Below are 23,613 nucleotides of genomic sequence, written 5' to 3'. Positions count from 1 at the left end.
ATCTTGAATATCGGCACTTCGAGAATTTGCGAATATTTTGAATATAGTGCTATATATTCGTTTTTGACCCACACCTGTATTGAGCGCACAATATTTGCATATTACACGATCATCATATTGGCGATTTTCACGTAATAAAAAAAGTATGTCTAATATAACGAATATACGAATTTTCGAATATATGATAAATATTCTACAAAATATTTGCGAAATATCATGACTTCGAATATGACCCCTGCCGCTCATCAATATTAGTAAGTGCCTTGTATTAACTTTCTCTACAATGTAATAAATAAAATAATTGTTTTAATTTAATTGCAGGCTTGTGTTATTCCTCTTAGTCCACCTTTAATTAAGATCTGTTTAGATCTATTAAACTTTAAAACTTTATTGTTTCATAGATTTTTTTATATCAATAAGCTTAAACCTGTATATAAATATTTAGTTATACCTGCACAAACTTAACCTTCAAAGGTATGTTAAGCATGGACATATCTTTGTGCCATTGTCAGTTGCTATACTTTTTAGTCACACAATAACTCTACTAACCTTTCTTTTTATCTCATAGTCATAGGTTTGTGTTTATATGTGTAAGGAAATGTTATCAATGTATGCAATCCCTAGCAATTATAGTTGAACTTTCATTTGTCCATACATCAGTAGTATTACATGGTGGCTCACAGACCAGGATCACAAATAGGCATATGCACAGGGGTTGTCTTGATGAAACAGACCCTCTCATTCCCTCTAGACTGGACACATGTAGCCTGTGAAACCACACACTATAGCACCACACACTATTCTTGATCCCGATGTATAAAAATGGCACTGCACACCATTTATTAAAGGGAATCACCACATATATCAGCATTAATGCAGCTGACATTCGAGATATGCACTTGTCAGCTGAATGTAATACTGTTGGTTCCATCTTCAAAGAGGCCGCAATGTTAAGAAAACAGCTGTTTTATAATAAGCAAATTAGCCTCTTTGTGCAATCAGGCCGTTGCCATTGCACCTAATTGCACCAGGAGGCTCCACACTATATGTCCTAAGTTGCGCCCCCACCCCTTTGACTGACAGGCCAGGCAGTGAAAACATATTCATGCCTGGTCCTGAAGTCCCGTGGAAGCGTGTTTGGTGCACACACTGTACAGGGATGAAGCACCCGGCGGTCTCCATACCTATACAGTGCATGTTTTATAACGCACTCCTACAAGTCTTCAGGGCCATTATTTTTCCCTATGGGGAAAGGGGAGTGATTTAAATTTTTATATTCTTTTTTTTTATTTATTTTTTTAAAAACATCTTTTTTTCCATATATTTTAACTCCCTTAGGGGACTTTAGCAAGTGATTGCTAAATCACATGTCCCATAGACTGCAATAAAGTACTGTACCATTGCAGCCAATGGGAGCTGACCTATGTTCCTATGGAGCCCTGTCACTTGCATGCCTCCTGACTGTAATGTGTAAGGACTTGTTTTATCTGTCTTAGTTATCTGCTTATTTTTCTTAAATCTTCATTTTCTCTTATCTTGGATGACATGTTGGGGCTTTGGAACCGATTACTCAAGTTACAATGGTTTCAACTAGGGCTGCAGTTAACGATTATTTGAATAATCGATTAGTTGTCGATAATTTCATCGATTAATTGGGAAAAACACCAAAATTACAAAAAAAAGGGGTTTATATGGTTTTACTTGAAAAATTATGTACAAAGGCCATATTAAAACTATTTTAGGAGTTACATAATTATAAAAATGACATTAATTATATAAAAATACAATAGGAAAAGGGGGACAATTTTTTATTGAGGGAGGGGCTTATTTACATTTTAATAAAACTAGTCTGTATACCCTAGTATGTACACTCCTACTATACACATGGGGGTATGTGCAGACCGGGAAAAGCATTGCATCATAGTGTCTGTAGTACAGACTCTGTACTACAAACACTAGGGTGCAATGCTTTGCACATACCCCCATGTGTATAGCAATGTGCAAAGGCCTGGGACACTGTGGCAATGCGGGAGTAACAGTGGCAGCATGAGCCCTGAGCAGGGCACATTATACAGCGGGCAACTGGCCTACTGACGGCAAGTGGGCTTAGCGTGGTACGGGTGAGGTCCTCCAGGGCAGGCTGAGGCTCCATAAATGTACGCACGACGTAGCGCGTCAGGTGGCTGGGGGGTGGGAAGAGCAGCAGCAGGGCCTGTGTTATAACAAAAATCCTTACTCGTGAAAATACCTTACCCCTCATGACTTCCGGGGGTGTGCACCTCAACTTCAGGGGGGGTGCACCTCAGTGCAAGTGTACTACCACGGCACAGGTAAGGTAAAATTACAAGGAGCGCTGACTCACAGACACAACACGTGCTCCCTCAAGGGTAAGGAGATCTGACGGTCTTTTCTCTGCGTGGATTGTGAAATCTCCTCACCCTTACAAGGGTTAGGGTTATGCCCCCCAATATGCTGCACCCACCACCCAAGCCCCGGATGGCTGATAGTGCTGGGAGCAAAAGGCGATTTCACAATCCGGGCGTGCGCAGCGTGAGGGTAAGGAGAAAAGACCGTCAGATCTCCTTACCCTTGAGGGCGCACGCGTGGTGTCCGTGAGTCAGCTCTCCCTGTAATTTTACCTTACAGGTGCCGTAGTAGTGCGCTTGCGCTGAGGCACACACCCCCAGAAGTCACGAGAGGTAAGGTATTTTCATGAAGTAGGGATTTTTTTAGAACACCTAATTGGTGAGCGGAGGGTCAGAGGAGGGTGGGACTGAAAATCAGGGGTCAGGGACTTAACTGCGGCAGTGCGGGAGCGTGCGGGATTTTTTGGGACCTGCGGGCATAGCGCCTGACCGCCCGCTCCTGCCCGCATAGCAACGAGTTGGCCGATTATTCGATAACGGGATTCGGCGACAATGAATCCCGTTATTGAATATTGTCGATAACGTTGATTAATCGTTGCAGCCCTAGTTTCAACATACAATGGTCATCCTGGAACCAATTAAAATTGAGGGGCCATTGTGTGTGTGTGTATATATATATATATATATATATATATATACACACACACACAGTATATATAGGCAAACTTAATTGACACAAAATTGCTCACATCTGTAATCTCAGTGTTTAGTTTTAATGTACTTATTCATAAAATAGTATCACAGATGATAACTGATAATATACATTATCTCAAATTATATCAATAATAATAATCTTAACAACCTCATTGATTCCTTAATACATGATTTCAAATATGGCATCTTTTGTAAATGATCAGCAGATGGGAATTTTCCAGGTGATAAAACTGTCTGAATTTCCTTGAGAATTTTCTCCTGCACGTCATCATGTTTAGATAAATTGAATATCAGCCACAATAGCGAATTTGCCATCTGTGAACAAAACACACAGTTACAATTCTTATTTTATTTTAATGAATGATACATTTAATTTACTTATACATACAAGTGTTTGTATTTGGCTTGTAATGCTGTTATTTTTCGAATGTATTCGTCATATTCCACAAAACGAAGATAACAAAGTATTCTGCATCTTCGTTTTAGCTCCATATTCGTCAACTTCGCTAATTCTAGCAATCATATAGGAAAGTTTACTATAGAGACAGATAAGTTTAATTCGCTATGTGATTATATTACTGCTTTTTTTTAAAAATAAATTGAATAATTATACCTGATAATTATTATAATTATTCTATTTATAAAAAAAAAAAAAGCAGTCATAAAATCGCATAGCGAATTAAACTTAGCTGTCTCTATAGTAAACTTTCCTATATGATTGCTAGAATTAGCAAAGTTGATGAATAGGTAGCTAAAACGAAGATGCAGAATACTTTGTTATCTTTGTTTTGTGGAATATAACGGATACATTCACCATATTCGTTTTGTGGAATATGAGGAATACATTCGTCATATTCGCTAATTCTACTAAGCCAACCATAGTAAACCAGGTCCAAGTTGAAATCGCAATTCGATTAATTCAAGTTATAATAATCGAATTGCTATTTCAACTTGGACCTGCTATATTCCATATTAGGCTAGAATTAACGAATATGGAATATAGCAGTGCTAAGTTGAAATCGAAAGTCGATTATTATAACTTGAATTAATCGCATTGCTATTTCAATAGGAGAGTAGCCTTTAAGTTAAAATCAAAATACGCGATTATTTAAATCGCATATTAATCGCGATAACTAGAATAATGACGAATATTCGATTTCGACGAATTTAAAATGAATATTCTATTCAATATTAGCTAATTTCGTCGAAATCGAATATGGCACCTGCCGCTCATCACTAATGTATATCACATGATGTGACACAGCAGTAATGGAACCACTGTGTCAAGGTTTGACTTTGGGCTAAACCAATGGTGTTATCCTGGCAGTCCCTGAGTATTCACCCTCTAACCCCATACATATATTTGGGTTTCTCTGCAGGGGAGTCACCAGGCCAGTACCTGCTGGAGTAGTCCCACTGAGGTTGACTGCTGACCCATTAGGATTAGATGTAGTCAGTTGGTTGGTGCCGATGTGAGCCACAGCTCTAGGACACAGCTCTGCCTTCTGCATGCTGATGTATAGCCTTGTCAGTCAAGAGGAGGGAGGAGTGTGCAGAGCTTAGGGATGTTACAGAAGCAGTCGCTCCAAGGATTCAGCCACGTCCCCTTGTGCTCCAACATACTCAATTGCATATGAATAAAATGCAGATATCACTGCAACTGTTTAACATGCAGACAAAAGAAATGTATTGTTTTAATGAGCATGATCAATCCTACCAGTATGCCTGGTTTAGTAGGGTTGATCATGCTGACAGAGTCTCTTTTAACCCTAAAATAGTATATCCATTACAGAATAGTAAGAATGCACCTAGCTAGTATTGTAAAATAAATTAACACATGTATTTTGTCTGTAGCAGTCATTATTATTTGAATAAATGTTTCAGCGTGTGAATACTGATGAACTTACAGTTTCAACGCCTCCAATCTGAAGTTCGGTGAAAAGACCAGACAGTTGTTTCTTGGAAAGTGATTGTTCAGAAAGAATTGCATTTAGTAAATCATCCTTCTGGTTACATCTGGAGTTAAGTCGCTTGTCAATATAATTTTTTACTGTCACATAAAAAAAAAAATTTTGATGAAAGAAACAAGGAATTCCATATTTACATTGTTAGGGTACTTTCCCACTAGCGTTTTTCTTTTCCGGTATTGAGTTCCATCACAGGGGCTCAATACCGGGAAAAAACTGATCAGTTTTACCCTAATGCATTCTGAATGGAGAGCATTCCGTTCAGGATGCATCAGTTCAGTCCCTTTTACATTTTTTTGGACTGAGAAAATACAGCAGCATGCTGCAGTTTTATCTACGGCCAAAAATACTGAAAACTTGCCAGAATGCCGGCATCAATTTACATTGAAGTGTATTAGTGCCGGATCCGGCATTAGGTGTTCTGGCAAAATGGATCCGGCTTTTCGGTCTGCGCAGGCGCAGACTTTAAAAATGCAAAAAAAAAATGAATACCGGATCCATTTTTCCGGATGACACCGGAGAGACGGATCCGGTATTTTATTGCATTTGTCAGACGGATCCGCATCCGGATCCATCTGACAAATGCCATCAGTTTGCGTCCGGATTGCGGCGACGGAACTGCCTGCCGGAATCCTCTGCCGCAAGTGTGAAAGTACCCTAACTGAAGTCAACACAGTCAGTTTACAACAGAATATTTTGAGATTCTTTTGGATAAAATGGACGTTTTCTCTCCCTTTATTATATTCAATAATGTCATTTATTTTTAGACTTGGTATGCTAATCATCTCATAACCATCAATGGCATGTCAACTAAAACTTGTCAATACAATTAGTGTTCAGTTATGTGGTTTTATTGTCTAATACAACTTACAATGTAGAGTTTGTAGGCTTTGGGGGACATTGATTTAGACTGACGTATCACACACTGGTCTTAATCCATCACCCACTGGCATCACACCTCTTAATAATTGTGGCACATCTGTGCAAGACTGTGTGCCAAAATGGTAATTTATGTCAGCAAGGCAGCTGGTGTCTATTTCTGATATAATCTATTCCAGTTTCCTGCCATAGATTATAAAAAATGTGCTAGGCTAACTACGGCCACCCCTGCACTGCTTACTGCCCACCCCACTCTGCTCACTTTTTGAAAAAGTGGTGGGTGAGATCCTAAACAGTGATGGCCAGTTCGCATGCGAACATATGCGGGCTGCCATCTTTTTTCACAAGTCCGGCGAGGCACAGGTAAGCCCTTATCTGTGCCTGTGCGCGAGCCGGTCTGAAAACAAGTGCGGTCAGCGGGAGCAGGCAGTTCCGAGAACAGCCACTGGGGGCCTTCATCGGGCTGTCCTCGGAAAAAAGATGGCAGGCCGCATATGTTCGTGGGCGAACAATGCGAACTGGCCATCACTGATCCTAAACCCCAGTATGACGTGCACCAAACTGCCACTTTTTGATGTGAGTTTTCAGGCATGCAGGGGTTGATAAAATGCTCAGACTGTAATGGCCGTATAGGACTAGGAGTGGTATAGGAGTGGAAGAGTTTTACCTTAGAAACTATTAGTGTTAGACAGATAAAGAAAGTTCACTAGTGACTACCAGCATCCCTTAAAGGGGTATTCCAGTTATGTTAAGTTATGTCGTGTCCATGAGCATGCCTGATCAGCTGCTCTGTTTATTTTGCGGTGGCTCGACGGAGAACAGGGTCTCCGTTCTTGTGATCGGGATGGGGGAGGGGTCCAAGCAGTAGGATCAATCAAATAGTTAACTTCTATCCTGTGGACAGGTGATAATTTAACAAGGTGTTGTCCCAAGTTTTAAACTTATGCCCTTTTTGCCGGGAAAGGGAGGTGTTTGATCATTCGAGGTCCAACTGTTTGGAACCCACTGATCACAAGAACATAGGCCCTGTATCTCCCCATAGGAATGGAGGAGCAGACAAGCATGTGTGCTGCCTCTCTATTTATGTCTAGGCACATTTTATTCCTGGATCATTGTGAGTAAGACTTGATCGGGATAGGAAATTGGAATTAACTGCACTGTAACCAATATTTTTAAGGTGAACTTTGGTTTAACACACTGTATTCTTCTAAATGCAGACAACTGATTGACCTGCCAGAAAGGCCTCGCAGTCACTGCTCAATAATTGAAAATAAGCTTGTTTAAACTCCAAATTGAGCAATGAAATTGTACTTCCAATTATGAAGGATGCCGACTCAACCACCCAAAATTTAAATTGATGGAGGGAGATGGTTCAACGGAGGAAAGAAGTCACTGTGGCTGAGGCAACCATTGAACATCAAAGTCTCACATCCGATGTAGCTTTGCAGGTTGTTGCAATGAAAGTTGCTGACTAAAGTAATTTTCCTAGTAATAGTAGATCAGCTCTTATGTTACTTATAACTCTAGGGAAAAGCCAGATAATCATAAGGTACATATGTACAATATGAATAGTCTCTCTAATCTCCAGTAGATTACCTGTTGCAAATATATTGTCCCAGGCTTCAGTATGACTTTTCCATGATTTTGTATTAAATTTTTTATGAAGATCTGCTGAGGTTACAATGAGTGGACCCAAATAGTGCATCATCTGTAAGAAAAAAAAAATATATAACATGTATACACTAGTTTCAATATTATCATCTGTGGTTATGTTCACATGCCTGAGTTTTGAAACTTTAGAATCCATGTTCCATTGTTTTAAGTGAGAATTCAAGTTGTCATAGCTATTCATAAGGCTTTGCAAATTTGAATTTGTGGATCCTGCATGGAAACCATGATGGGTTTACCATATAGATTAGCCCCAACAGAATAAAAATTGAAACAATTTGCGGACAGAACCGGAGGCACTCATCACAAGATGGCTCCATGAGACACAATATTGTTCCTAGAGAAGAATACCTTCATACTACTATCTTTTTTTGCTCATAGAATCCATATGAATCAATAAGAAAAGGGCCAAAGTACCTTCTTGTAAAAATAAAAAGGGTATATAGAAATACACTATGAACCTATAGCAATCTATGTATGCCAAATTTTTTACATTTATCATTAAATAACCTTTTCGGGCTTAAAGTATTGGCTTTGTGTTTTTCCGTGATTCGTTGCAAAGTTTAGGGGGTTGACACAACCTGTTCAGAATACAGTACTGGTTAGTACAACGGCACTTGGCAGTTTAAAATATGTGATTGGAGCAAGGAGACAAGGGGAGTTGTGAATGTCCAGGTTGTAGAGTTGTGAATAGCAGCATGTATTTGTAGCAGGGCGCCAGTGTGACTAGATGACATCACTAGAATGAGTCTTGGAGGTGTGTTAAGCGCCTGTGTAGCATCCTGTAGGTATACAGGTCAAAACTCGAAAAAAAATTATATCGGGCAAAAGTTCATTTATTTCAGTAATGCAACTTAAAAGGTGAAACTAATATATGAGATAGACTCATTACATGCAAAGCGAGATATTTCAAGCCTTTATTTGTTATAATTTGGATGATTATGGCTTACAGTTTATGGAAACCCCAAATTCACAATCTCCGAAAATTTGATTACATGAAATCAATAAAAAAAAAAGATATTAAATAGAAAAATAGGACCTCTGAAAAGTATAATCATGCATATGTACTCAGTACTTGGTTTGGGCCCCTTTTGCATCAATTACTGCCTCAATGCGGTGTGGCATGGATGCTATCAGCCTATGGCACTGCTGAGGTGTAATGGAAGACCAGGATGCTTCAATAGCAGCCTTCAGCTCTTCTGCATTGTTCGGTCTCATGTCTCTGATCTTTCTCTTGGCAATGCCCCATAGATTCTCTATGGGTTCAGGTCAGGCGAGTTTGCTGGCCAATAAAGCACAGTAATCCCATGGTCATTGAACCAGGTTTTGTTACTTTTGGCAGTGTGGGCAGGTGCCAAGTCCTGCTGCAAAATGAAGTCACCGTCTCCATAAAGCTCGTCTGCGGAAGGAAGCATGAAGTGCTCCAGAATCTCCTGGTAGACGGATGAAGCACAGTGTACCAACACCAGCAGATGACATGGCTCCCCAAATTAACACAGACTGTGGAAACTTCACACTGGACTTCAAGCATCTTGCATTGTGTGCCTCTCCATTCTTCCTCCAGACTCTGGGTCCTTGGTTTCCAAATGAGATGCAAAAGTTTCTCTCATCAGAAAAGAGGACTTTGGACCACTGAGCAACAGACCAGTTCTTTTTATCTTTAGCCCAGGTAAGATGCTTCTGACGTTGTTTGTTGTTCAGGATTCTTCTGTGTGTGGTGGCTCTTGATGCACTAACTCCAGCCTCAGTCCACTCCTTGTGAAAGTCCCCAACACTTTTGAATGGCCTTTTCCTGACAATCCTCTCCAGGCTGCGGTCATCCCTGCTGCTTGTGCACCTTTTTCTTCCACACTTGTCCCTTCCACGTAACTTTCTATTAATGTGCTTTGATACAGCACTTTGGGAACATCCAACTTCTTTTGCAATTACCTTTTGAGGCTTTCCCTTCCTTAGGGAGGGTGTCAATTATGGGTTTCTGCACAACTGTCAGGTCAGCAGTCTTTCCCATGATTGTGATTCCTACTGAACCAGACTGAGAGACAATTTAAAGACTCTTAGCTGACTAGAGTGTGACACTTTGAGCCGAGAATATTGAACCCTTTCACAAGATTCAAATTTTTTGAGATTGTGAATTTGGGGTTTTCATAAGCTGTAAACCATAATCATCCAAATTATAACAAATAAAGGCTTGAAATATATCGCTTTGCATGTGATGAGTATATCACATATATTAGTTTCACCTTTTAAGTTGCATTACTGAAATAAATGAACTTTTGCACAATATTCAAATTTTTCAAGTTTCACCTGTATACTTAAATGGATACTATCCTGGATGGTGTGCACTCCCTGAATTCGATCTAAGAATTGGCATTGCCGGTCTTTTATGATCGCAAGTGCACCCCATCCAGGATAGTATCCATATCCACTTGATATCACACAGGATCAGCACAATATTGGTTATCACTTCCAGACATTTCTGGATATCTTGGCAAACATAAATCATGTTCTATATCGCATGGACCCTGCCATTAATTTATTTTTAATATGTGCACACTATATGTTATTTTCATTTTAAACAGGATATGATTGCATATATTCCATTCCTATTTATTTATTTATTTTTATTTCTGTATTGCTTTTAATCTCAATTAGCTACTTATATTGTATATTTGCTATATTCTGTTTATAGATTGGTGGATCGTCCTGAAATTGGTTGTAATGTCTCTCTCTCTATATACAGTACAGACCAAAAGTTTGGACACACCTTCTCATTCAAAGAGTTTTCTTTATTTTCATGACTATGAAAATTGTAGATTCACACTGAAGGCATCAAAACTATGAATAAACACATGTGGAATTATATACATAACAAAAAAAGTGTGAAACAACTGAAAATATGTAATATTCTAGGTTCTTTAAAGTAGCCACCTTTTGCTTTGATTACTGCTTTGCACACTCTTGGCATTCTCTTGATGAGCTTCAAGAGGTAGTCACCTGAAATGGTCTTCCAACAGTCTTCAAGGAGTTCCCCGAGATGCTTAGCACTTGTTGGCCCTTTTGCCTTCACTCTGCGGTCCAGCTCACCCCAAACCATCTCGATTGGGTTCAGGTCGGTGACTGTGGAGGCCAGGTCATCTGGCGCAGCACCCCATCACTCTCCTTCATGGTCAAATAGCCCTTACACAGCCTGGAGGTGTGTTTGGGGTCATTGTCCTGTTGAAAAATAAATGATGGTCCAACTAAACGCAAACCTGATGGAATAGCATGCCGCTGCAAGATGCTGTGGTAGCCATGCTGGTTCAGTATGCCTTTAAATTTTGAATAAATCCCCAACAGTGTCACCAGCAAAGCACCCCCACACCATCACACCTCCTCCTCCATGCTTCACGGTGGGAACCAGGCATGTAGAGTCCATCCTTTCACCTTTCACAAAGACACGGTGGTTGGAACCAAAGATCTCAAATTTGGACTCATCAGACCAAAGAACAGATTTCCACTGGTCTAATGTCTGACTGACTGACCTTAATTTTTTAAAGTAATGATGGCCACTCGTTTTTCTTTACTTAGCTGCTTTTTTCTTGCCATAATACAAATTCTAACAGTGTATTCAGTAGGACTATCAGCTGTGTATCCACCTGACTTCTCCACAACGCAACTGATGGTCCCAACCCCATTTATAAGGCAAGAAATCCCACTTATTAAACCTGACAGGGTACACCTGTGAAGTAAAAACCATTTCAGGTGACTACCTCTTGAAGCTCATCAAGAGAATGCCAAGAGTGTGCAAAGCAGTAATCAAAGCAAAAAGTGGCTACTTTGAAGAACCTAGAATATTACATATTTTCAGTTGTTTCACACTTTTTTGTTATGTATATAATTCCACATGTGTTAATTCATAGTTTTGATGCCTTCAGTGTGAATCTACAATTTTCATAGTCATGAAAATAAAGAAAACTCTTTGAATGAGAAGGTGTGTCCAAACTTTTGGTCTGTACTGTATATATACTAGCAGGATGACCTGGCTTCGCACAGGTATATCTCGACTATTTCATTTAATGTTTGTGTGTGAGGTTAAAAGATATCCACAGTGTTTCCCATAACAGTGACCTCTACAGAACCCCTGCCCTTAATGGTGACCTTCACAGGAGCCCACCTATTATAACTTTGACCTACACAGCAGCCCCCCTTAACTTTGACCTCCACAGCACCCCTCCCCCTTAATTTTGACCTCCAGAGCAGCCTAACCCTTTAACAGTGACCTCCACATTGCCCCACCCCATTAAATGTGACCTTCATAGCTCCCCCCTATTAACTGTGGCCTTCACAGCCCCCCACCCGCATATCAGTGTTCTCCATAGCGGCCAGTCCCCTTAAAACTGGCCTTCCACAGAGGCCTGCCCCCTTAACAGTGACCTCCACAGAGGCCTGCCCCCTTAACAATGACATCCATAGCACCTCGCCCCTTAACAGTGACCTCCAAAGTATGTCGCCCCCTTAACACTGGCCTCCACAGTGGCCCACCCTCTTAACAGTGACTCCACAGAACTCCGCCCCCCTTAACTCCACAGTGCCCTGCCCCCTTTACACTGACCTACACAGTGGCCTGCCGCTTAAAAGTGACCTCCACACTGGCCTGCCCCAGTAACAGTAACCCCACAATGTTCCACCCCCTTAAAAGTAACCTCTACAGCGCTCCACCCCCTTAACTGTGGCCTGCACAGTAGCTTGCCTCCTAACAGTGGCCTTTACAGAGACACCCCATTACCAGTGGCTTCTACAGCACCCCTCCCACTTAACACCGACCTCCACAGAATCCGCCACCTTATCTGTGACGCCCATCATATTAACAGTTATCTCCACAACATCACACCTCCTTAACATTGACCTACACAGTACCCTACACCCTTAACACTGACCTCCACAGGTCACCGCCCCCTTAACAGTGATCCCTCCCACAGTGCCTTGCACAGCGGCCCGCCTCCTTAACGTTACCTACTCACGGAACCTCCCCTTTAACAGTGACTCCTCTCGCTGCAACTTAAAATATGGGGTGTTATTCTCCTGACACAGGTGCACAATGAGGTATATTTTTTACCTCTAGGTCATTTGCATTGTATATCTCATGTGCTGATGGTAATTATTTGGTTTTCGCCAATTGTATTATCATGTGTGTATCTGTCTATTTGCACTGATTTGGGGGAATAGTGAGAGGGAGGTGGTGTATTGAAAAACTTACAGTTGGGTTTGTTTTTAATAGTTTTTATGGGTCTTTGTTATACTGGGTATACATTTTTGGATATAAAGCTAATTATTGCATACTGTCGGTATGCACACAATTTTTTGCCTACCATCTTTTCTTGTGTGTTTGGTCTCCTTAAAATATGACATCTATAGCACCTTGCCCCTTAACCAGGCCCGTCGCTAAGGGACAGGCAAAACAAGCAATTGCTTGGGGCCCCGAGCTGGTTGGGGCCCCGAGCTGGACGGGGCCAAACAGAGTAACTCAGAAGATTCGATGGTATATTCTAACCCCTTGCCTGGGGGTTAGAATATACCATCGGATCTGAGTTTTACGAGCTCAGTGAGATCGCAAAAACTCAAATCCAATGGTATATTCTAACCCCCAGGCGTTCCCATGGTGACGGGGACGCTTTCCTGGGGGTTAGAATATACAGGGCCACGCCGCTCACAGCAGTATATTTTAAACCAATCAGTAACTACTTTAATTTTATTCATTGCTCATTGCTGAGCTCTTAACTTGGATTATTTGGATATCTCTTACTTTGTCTTCGCTCCGGTAACTAACAGCAGGCAGCGGGGGGCGGCGCTCACTCACTGTCACTGACGTCAGGCGCCTGCTCCTCCCACTAGGCGGCGCAGGCGCGTGACGTCAGTGAGTGAGCGCCGCCTGCACTGCCTGCTGTTACCGGAGCGAAGACAAAGTAAGAGATATCCAAATAATCCAAGTTAAGAGCTCAGCAATGAGCAATGAATAAAGTTAAAGTAGTTACTGATTAGTTTATAAATATACTGCTGTGAGCGTCGGGGAGGGGGATCTGTGGATGGCACTGTAGGGGGATCTGTGGATGGCAGTGCCATCCACAGATCCCCCTACAGTGCCATCCACAGATCCCCCCTCCCCTAAACAGTGCCATCCACAGATCCCCCTACAGTGCCATCCACAGATCCCCCCTCCCCTAAACAGTGCCATCCACAGATCCCCCTACAGTACCATCCACAGATCCCCCCTCCCCTAAACAGTGCCATCCACAGATCCCCCTACAGTGCCATCCACAGATCCCCCTCCCCTAAACAGTGCCATCCACAGATCCCCCTACAGTGCCATCCACAGATCCCCCCTCCCCTAAACAGTGCCATCCACAGATCCCCCTACAGTGCCATCCACAGATCCCCCCTCCCCTAAACAGTGCCATCCACAGATCTCCCCCCTAAACAGTGCCACCCACAGATCTCCCCCCTAAACAGTGTCATCCACAGATCCCCCCTAAACAGTGCCATCCACAGATCCCCCCTAAACAGTGCCATCCACAGATCCCCCCTAAACAGTGCCATCCACAGATCCCCCCTAAACAGTGCCATCCACAGATCCCCCCTAAACAGTGCCATCCACAGATCCCCCTCCCCTAAACAGTGCCATCCACAGATCTCCCCTCCCCTAAACAGTGCCATCCACAGATCCCCCTACAGTGCCATCCACAGACCTCCCCTAAACAGTGCCATCCACAGATCTCCCCCCTAAACAGTGCCATCCACAGATCCCCCCTAAACAGTGCCATCCACAGATCCCCCCTAAACAGTGCCATCCACAGATCCCCCCTAAACAGTGCCATCCACAGATCCCCCCTAAACAGTGCCATCCACAGATCCCCCCCTCCCCTAAACAGTGCCATCCACAGATCCCCCTACAGTGCCATCCACAGACCTCCCCTAAACAGTGCCATCCACAGATCCCCCCTAAACAGTGCCATCCACAGATCCCCCCTAAACAGTGCCATCCACAGATCCCCCCTAAACAGTGCCATCCACAGTATTTGCAGTGTAAACCTCCTTTTTTATTTATATAAAGTGTGGGTGAACTTAAACTGTATCACTATACTGTGGTTCCTGTAGGCTTTGCGTGCGTAAGGTGGGGAGGGCGTGGAGGGGGGGGGGCCTCCATGTCTATTTTGCTTGGGGCCCCCAAATTCCTTCAAACGGCCCTGCCCTTAACAGTGACATCCACAGCACCATGCCCCCTTAACAGTGACTGTTTGAATGGCAGCATGTGACTGAAGCTGCGAGCTCCTATTGGCTAAAATTTGGGAAATATCTCAGGAACGGTGCATCCTATATATATATATATATATATATATATATTATAGGAATATAATGAAAATTGTTTTTGCATTTACTATATGGGTTATATTCTTTATATTTTATATCTAAAAAGATGGCGCTTTTACTGTGGTGTACTATATTCATCTGGGTCACTATATGTATCTGGTACTATTATTTTTGTAGGTTCTATCTGCCACTGATGTTTTCAGGGGTTTGGTCTATGTGGCGCTATTTATCACGCTACTAGGAAGTACAGTAATTGGGGCAGATGATGGATCAACAAGCACAGAATTGGTGATAAAGGCCCTATAATCACTTATATGGTCTGCAGAGCACCTGTGTAACACTAATATCTGCCACTATATGGTCACTGTATGGTGGCAGTATTGGTTTTGTGTAATAGCATGGTGGTACTATTATTTAGCGGTGTTAACTGGGTAGAGGCCCAGTTAACACAGTCAGGTGTATGTTCTTCTACATTGTTGTACAGTCTGGAGCAGTGTGCAGCCAGCTATTGCTAAATGGCACATGTTATCTCTGTCAGTAAAAAAAATTTGACAATAATGGAGTACCTTTTTCACTGATTGTATGAATAGCAACGCATTTTCTGTACATGCCTCTCGGAGAAGTCCACACCTTTCATTATACAGGACTGAGCATATTGCTGTAAGGAGGAGAAATTAACCACTATAAAAGCTAGAACATGTATCAACAGACTGCATTCATTTATCTGCATCTACTTACTTTCATATGACAGCTTGTTAAGTTCAAAATACAGATCATCAATTTTGCCGTGTTCGTCACTTATTCGGGTGACATGTGCGATAAAATCTTTTAGCACCTGCAAAAAAATATTCAATTAACCTAACAGAATTTTAGTTAAAACTGTAAATAGCTTAGATAATGATGACCATCTGAAGTAGTCAGCAACTTTCTATTAATATAGATCATGTTACTTTGTTACTTACTCTATGATAGCCCATCAATATCACATTGATGGGGGTCCAATTCTCGGCACTTTTGCTGATCAGCTGTTTGAAGGTGGCACGAGGATAATGCCGGCACTGCAGAATCTTGATTCTTTACATGGAGCCATCTGCCTGCATGCCAGCTACATAGTACCAGCAGTGCAGGGTATTGCAGCTGCATCTTATTTAAGTAAAATGGACACATTTGCAATACCATGCATTGCCAAAGCTAAGCAGATAGTCTCATGTAAACAATAATGTGGTTGTGGTGCTCTTTTGAGTCCCATGGTCCCTTTAAACAGATGATCAGCCAGATTCCCACTAATCTTACAAGTATGGCCATCAATATTCTCATCCTGGAAAATCATATTAATGATCTTGTAGAAGGTTTGCACAGTAAAATATAAATGTTTGCAGTTGACACTAAACTGTGTAAAGTAATTGACACAGAAAAGGACAGTATACTGCTACAGATGGATCTGGATAGATTGGAGGTTTGGGCAGAGAAGTGGCAGATGAGGTTTAACATTGAGAAATGTAAGGTTATGCACATTGGAAGGAATAATGCAAGTCACCCATACATACTAAATGTGTAACGGTCACGTATACACACACAGGGGGGAGGATAGTGACCACTGCGCTCCACCCTACTTGCGCTCCACCCTACTCGTGAGGCAAGTGGCCCTGCCTACTTATAGTGGGGAGTGAGGGTCATGTGACGTGGCCAGCGTCACATGACCTACAGACCGACCAGTCGAGCACCGAGTGATCAGCTCGGCGCTCAAGGCAGACCTAGGAGCAGGGAGCCTCCCAGCTAGCAAAGCCGCCCTGGGAATGAGGTCAAACACAGATCCTCGCTCCCGAAGCTAAGCAGCAGGTCTGCGGCTGATGGGAGCCTTAGGCACCCCGTTACAAAATGGTAGAACACTGGGTAACATTGACCTGGAATAGGACCTAGGAATTTTAGTGAACAGCAAACTAAGCTGCAAAAAACAGTGTCAGGCAACTGCTGCCAAGGATAATAAGATAATTGGTTGCATCAAAAGGGGCATAGATGCCCATGATGAGAACATAGTCCTACTACTTTACAAATCACTAGTCAGACCACACATTGACCACACAGTTCTGGGCTCCTGTGAACAAGGCAGACATAGCAGAGCTGTAGAGGGTTCAGAGGAGGGCAACTAAAGTAATAACTAGAATGGGGGGACTACAGTACCCTGAAAGATTATCAACATTAGGGTTATTCACGTTAGAAAAAAAGATGACTGAGGGGAGATCTAATTACTATGTATAAATATATCAGGAGTCAGTATAGAGATCTCTCCCTTCATCTATTTATCCCCAGGTCTGTGACTGTGACGAGGGGACATCCTCTGCGTCTGGAGGAAAGAAGGTTTGTACACAAACATAGAAAAGGATTCTTTACGGTAAGAGAAGTGAGACTATGGAACTCTCTGCCTGAGGAGGTGGTGATGGTGAGTACAATAAAGGAATTCAAGAGGGGCCTGGATGTATTTCTGGAGTGTAATAATATTACAGGATATAGCTACTAGAGATGGGTCGTTGATCCAGGGAGTTAGTCTAATTGCCTCATTGGAGTCGGGAAGAATTTTTTTTCCCCTTAAGTGGGGAAAATTGGCTTCTACCTCAGTTTTTTTTTTTTACATCCTCTGGATCAACTTGCAGGATAACAGGCCGAACTGCATGGACAAATGTCTTTTTTCGGCCTTATATACTATGTTACTATGTTAAACGTTGCTTTCTTGAAATGATTTAAACATCTTAGAAATCTAAATCATCGTTTTCACATATCTGAAGGCACCTTAAAGGGGTTGTCCAGGATCAAATAGATTTTTAAAAACATTATATTTTACCCTGTCTAGCTGATTCAAGGTCCCCCTGTTGTGTTCTTCTCCAGTGCTCCCACGGTATATTGACATGTTTGTGTATATCTGCGGTAACTTCCTGTCGCACTGCCTTATAGGTCCCACAAGGCAGCGCAGCATCGTGGCGTCCAGGCTGTCAGATCAGTCTCCACTCCTCCATGCATCCTCCCCTCTCATTGATATTCTGCCTCCTGCCCGCATATCCCTCCTCTCTATCTTCATAGATAAGGCTGCGTAATGCCCTGTGACATCACCGGACCATAGGGGCGTTACATATCCCTGATGTAACCTTCTACAAACCTCCCTCCCTGCTTATTGCATAATTGTCACAGGGCACCAGTTTCCTTCCCTTCGGGATCGCCGGCGCCCTGCGATAACTTCGGAGTGAGGACGTGCGCTGCGTCCTTGTCTCCAAGGCAACAGGGGGGCGGAGAGGACCCGGCCGCGCACGCCTCCTTAACGTGGCCAGGGTCCTCTGCTCCCGTAAGTTCGACAAAAAGTCTGAGCACTGAACTGGACACTCGGCGCTCAGCAGTGTGCAGGGGGAGGGGTCATGTGACGCTGGCCACATCACATGACTATCACTCACCTATTTAACAGGCAGCCTGCTGGCCACAGGTTGCCTGTGATTAAGGTCCTATACCTTGTAGTTATTCGGTTTGCATTTGGACTTTGTATTTGAACTTCGGCTCGTTACTTGACTTCGTCTCTTGCTTGCTCCTTTTGTTTGACTTGCTTCTCCGGGTATTGACATTCGGTTTTGCTCATTGACTTTGCTTCTACCTTTTCCCTTGTACCGCCTTGACCTCCTGGTTTTGACCTTGCTATTTGACCTCTCTCTGTTTGTTTGTTTGTTTGTTTGTCCCTCCGCACGTACGCAGTTTAGGGATCACCTCCCAGTTGAGCTCCGTTGCCTAGGACAGGTAAGTGCAAGTAGGCAGGGACAGAGGAGTGGGTGAAGTCAGTTTGCACCTTCCCTTCCCCTTCTCGTGACAATAATATTCTTGTGTGCCGGTGCCGTCTACTACCCGCCCTCCCTGCACTCTGAATAATGTCCATGGGTGCCGGAGACGTCACCGGGCTCCTTCCGAAGAAGAAGATTAGGCTTTTCTCTCCACAAAGGGGCCCGGTACGTCACTAACTTGTAGAGAAACCGCACTTCCGGCTCAGAATTTGGAGAATAGAAAACGAGAATCAGAAAAAGAAAATAAAGGTAATGCAGGCATGTATGTACAATTAACCCCTTAAGGACTTAGGGCGTACTGGTACGCCCTATTTCCCGAGTCCTTAAGGACTTAGGGCGTACTGGTACGTCCTAAATTTAAATGCAGATTCCGGCGCCGCGGGGGTTAATGGAAACGGGATGCCGGCTGAAATCATTCAGCCGGCATCCTGTGACAACGCCATGTGACCCCCCCCCCATCGGCGATCGACACAAACCGCAGGTCAATTCAGACCTGCGGTTTGCTGCGCTTTTTGCAGTTTCTGATCCCCGCGGTCCCTGACCGCGGGGATCAGAAACTTTAGTGTACCTCAAATATAGATTTTACATCCCCCCTGCACCCCTGCATGATTTTTTGCCGGCGGGTGGTGCAGGGGGGGGGAGTTGTGGGCGGTGGGGGCGGTGCGGGAGGCGGGCGGTGCGGCAGGCGGGATCACGATCCCCCGCCCACCTCCCCTTGAAAATTCGTTGGTGTTGCTGGCACCCTGGTATAAACGGCTGACATCGGTGATGCGATGTCAGCTGTTTGACCCTTTCCATACAGCGGTCCGTACGGACCGCTGTATGGAAAAAGTTAACAGTAAGAAGTAGCTCCCTCCCTCTCCCATCGGGGGGCTGCAGTGCCTTTGCAGCCCCCCATATGGAGAGGGAGAGAGCTCCCAGACAGCCCCCCGAAGCCCCGTCCTTACCCTTCCCCGTCTGCGCAGTTCTGACCACTACTGAGCAGACGGGGAAGGTTCCCATGGCAACAGGACGCCTTCTCAGGCGTCCTGCTGTCCATGGTGCTGAACAGATCTGTGCTGAAGGCAGAGATCTGTTCAGACAAAGTGTAAGTAAAATACAGTACTATACAATATATATTGTACTGTACTGTATTATACAGACATCAGACCCACTGGATCTTCAAGAACCAAGTGGGTCTGGGTCAAAAAAAAAGTGAAAAAAAAGTAAAAATCAAAAAAACACATTTATCACTGAATAAAAATGAAAAAAATAAAATTCCCTACACATGTTTGGTATCGCCGCGTCCGTAATGACCTGATCTATAAAACGGTCATGTTACTTTCCCTGCACGGTGAAAAAAAAAAAAAAATATTAGGAAATTGAAATTTTGCCCACTTTACTTCCCAAAAAAGGTAATAAAAGTGATCAAAAAAGTTGCATGTACGCCAAAATAGTACCAATCAAACCGTCATCTCATCCCGCAAAAATCATACCCTACCCAAAATAATTGCCAAAAAACTGAAAAAACTATGGCTCTCAGACTATGGAAACACTAAAACATGATTTTTTTTGTTTCAAAAATGAAATCATTGTGTAAAACTTAAATAAATAAAACAAAGTATACATATTAGGTATCGCCGCGTCCGTATTGACCGGCTCTATAAAAATATCACATGACCTAACCCCTCAGGTGACCACCGTAAAAAAATAAAAATAAAAACGGTGTAAAAAAAGCCATTTTGTCATCTTACGTCACAATAAAGTGTAATAGCAAGCGATCAAAAAGTCATGTGCACCCCAAAATAGTGCCAATCAAACCGTCATCTCATCCCACAAAAAATGAGACCCTACTTAAAATAATCCCCCAAAAACTGAAAAAACTATGGCTCTTAGACTATGGAGACACTAAAACATTTTTTTTGTTTTAAAAATGAAATCATTGTGTAAAACTTACATAAATAAAAAAAATTGTATACATATTAGGCATCGCCGCGTCCGTGACAACCTGCTCTATAAAATTACCACATGATATAACCTGTCAGATGAATGTTGTAAATAACAAAAAAAAAAACGTGCCAAAAAATCTATTTCTTGTTACCTTGCCACACAAAAAAGTGTAATATAGAGCAACCAAAAATCATATGTACCCTAAACTAGTACCAACAAAACTGCCACCCTATCCTGTAGTTTCTAAAATGGGGTCACTTTTTTGGAATTTATACTCTGGGGTGCATCAGGGGGGCTTCAAATGGGACATGGTGTCAAAAAAAACAGTCCAGCAAAATCTGCCTTACAAAAACCGTATGGCATTCCTTTCCTTCTGTGCCCTGCCGTGTGCCCGTACAGCAGTTTACAACCACATATGGGGTGTTTCTGTAAACTACAGAATCAGGGCCATAAATATTGAGTTTTGTTTGGCTGTTAACCCTTGCTTTGTAATTGGAAAAAAAATATTAAAATGGAAAATCTGCCAAAAAAGTGAAATTTTGAAATTGTATCTCTATTTTCCATTAAATCTTGTGCAACATCTAAAGGGTTAACAAAGTTTGTAAAAATCAGTTTTGAATACCTTGAGGAGTGTACTTTCTTAGATGGGGTCACTTTTATGGAGTTTCTACTCTAGGGGTGCATCAGGGGGCTTCAAATGGGACATGGTGTCAAAAAACCAGTCCAGCAAAATCTGCCTTCCAAAAACCATACGGCGCACCTTTCACTCTACGCCCCGCTGTGTGGCCGTACAGTAGTTTACGGCCACATATGGGGTGTTTCTGTAAACGGCAGAGTCAGGGCAATAAAGATACAGTCTTGTTTGGCTGTTAACCCTTGCTTTGTTAGTGGAAAAAATGGGTTAAAATGGAAAATTAGGCAAAAAAATGAAATTCTCAAATTTCATCCCCATTTGCCAATAACTCTTGTGCAACACCTAAAGGGTTAACAAAGTTTGTAAAATCAGTTTTGAATACCTTGAGGGGTGTAGTTTATAGAATGGGGACATTTTTGGGCGGTTTCTATTATGTAAGCCTCGGAAAGTGACTTCAGAGCTGTAGTGGTCCCTAAAAATTGGGTTTTTGTAAATTTCAGAAAAATTTCAAGATTTGCTTCTAAACTTCTAAGCCTTGTAACATCCCCAAAAAATAAAATATCATTCCCAAAATGCTACAAACATGAAGTAGACATATGGGGAATGTAAAGTCATCACAATTATTACTATGTATTACAGAAATAGAGAAACTGAAACTTTGAAATTTGCAAATTTTTCTAAATTTTTGGTAAATATGGTATTTATTTATGCAAAAAAATTCACTTTTTTGACCCAATTTTAGCAGTGTCATGAAGTACAATGTGACGAAAAAACAATCTCAGAACGGCCTGGGTAAGTCAAAGCGTTTTAAAGTTATCAGCACTTAAAGTGACACTGGTCAGATTTGCAAAAATTGGCCAAGTCCTTAAGGTGAAATAGGGCCGAGTCCTTAAGGGGTTAAGGTGACTACACTTAAGCAAATATCACCAATCCTGGACAACCCCTTTAAAGAGGCTCTGTCACCAAGATCAACCCTATTAAACCAGACATATTGCCTGGTAGGGATCATCATGCTAATTAAAACAATACTTTTCTTTTGTCTGTACGATAAACAGCTGCAGAGATACCTGCATCATTTGAGCACTGCTTTGTAACATCCCCTGTGCTCTGCACACTCCCCCCTCGCTTTGATTGACAGGGGCTAGACATGCGGAGGGCAGAGCTGAGTCCTAGCAACTATATACGATATACTCTATGTACTATAACTTCGCCATACTGAGATCTGCTAAGAAAGATAATCTACATATTACTGTTTTATTCACAAGTACAATATATGATTAGAAAGACACCAGTAATATGTGTTAGATTATGAGCATAGAAACAAAATGCATTGCTATGTGGTAATGCTACAGCTTAGTGGTGATTGGTTTTGCATGTGGAAACTCCAAGTTTGAATCTCGGCAGAGATTTTTCAGATATTTTTCTTCTTCCACATTTATCCCATAAGAAAAGTCTATGTCCTTATCATATTGAGAATAATGTTTTTTTTAATGATAATAAATATTACTGGTTTCTTTATAATAATATTTTGTGTCAATAAATAAACCAGTAATACGTTTTAGCAACCCAAAAAAACACTATTCTCAACATAGTAAGGCCTTTTTATTATTATTGTTAGTTATTATTATTATTATTATTATTATTATTATATGATTATATATTATTTATTATAGTATAGCCTTTTAATATCGTTTTAAATTACCATATTTTTCACTTTATAAAACGCACCAAGTTTTTGAGGAGGAAAATAGGGAAAAAATATTTTGAACCAAAAGGTGTGCTTTGGTGGGTTTTGAACTAATGGTGGTCTGTGGATGACACTATTATGGGGGATCTGTGGATGATGCACTGTTATAGGGGGATCTGTGGATAACGCACTGTTATGGGGGGATATGTGGATAACGCACTGTTATAGGGGGATCTGTGGATAACGCACTGTTATGGGGGGATATGTGGATGACGCACTGTTATGGGGGATATGTGGATGACGCACTGTTATTGGGGAATCTGTGGATGACACTGTTATGGGGAACTGTGGATGACACTGTTATGGGGGGACTGGGGATGACACTGTTATGGGGGGACTGTGGATGACACTGTTATGGGGGGATCTGTGGATGACACATATATAGCATCTTATCCCCCCCATAAGTGTTCCTGTGTAAATAGTGACCGCAATACACTGGCCCCGCACAGCAATCTTCATATGTAAAGTGTAGTCATGTGATCATAATTAAAGTAGCTCAATCCTCTGCAGTAGTACTTTAATGAAGCAGGAGGAGCAGGCGCATGACGGA

At 42.1% G+C, this 23,613-nt stretch overlaps 1 protein-coding gene across 1 annotated transcript in view; it reads right to left on the bottom strand.

Annotated features, from left to right (window-relative positions):
- LOC122939129 (1,25-dihydroxyvitamin D(3) 24-hydroxylase, mitochondrial-like) overlaps nt 1-23,613 on the bottom strand; it is a 48,298-nt gene that overhangs the window by 3,006 nt on the left and 21,679 nt on the right. The window contains exons 5-9 of the mRNA XM_044295123.1: nt 15,677-15,773; nt 15,505-15,596; nt 7,523-7,634; nt 4,988-5,130; nt 3,229-3,395 (exon numbers count right to left, since the gene is read on the bottom strand). Of these exons, the coding sequence (XP_044151058.1) occupies nt 3,229-3,395; nt 4,988-5,130; nt 7,523-7,634; nt 15,505-15,596; nt 15,677-15,773 (611 nt within the window). The remainder of the gene's footprint in view (nt 1-3,228; nt 3,396-4,987; nt 5,131-7,522; nt 7,635-15,504; nt 15,597-15,676; nt 15,774-23,613) is intronic.

The sequence above is a fragment of the Bufo gargarizans genome, chromosome 5 (genome assembly GCF_014858855.1).
Source record: "Bufo gargarizans isolate SCDJY-AF-19 chromosome 5, ASM1485885v1, whole genome shotgun sequence".
NCBI lineage: Eukaryota > Metazoa > Chordata > Amphibia > Anura > Bufonidae > Bufo > Bufo gargarizans.
Note: the sequence above shows the minus strand (reverse complement) of the source record. Positions and strands in the feature narration are given on the sequence as shown.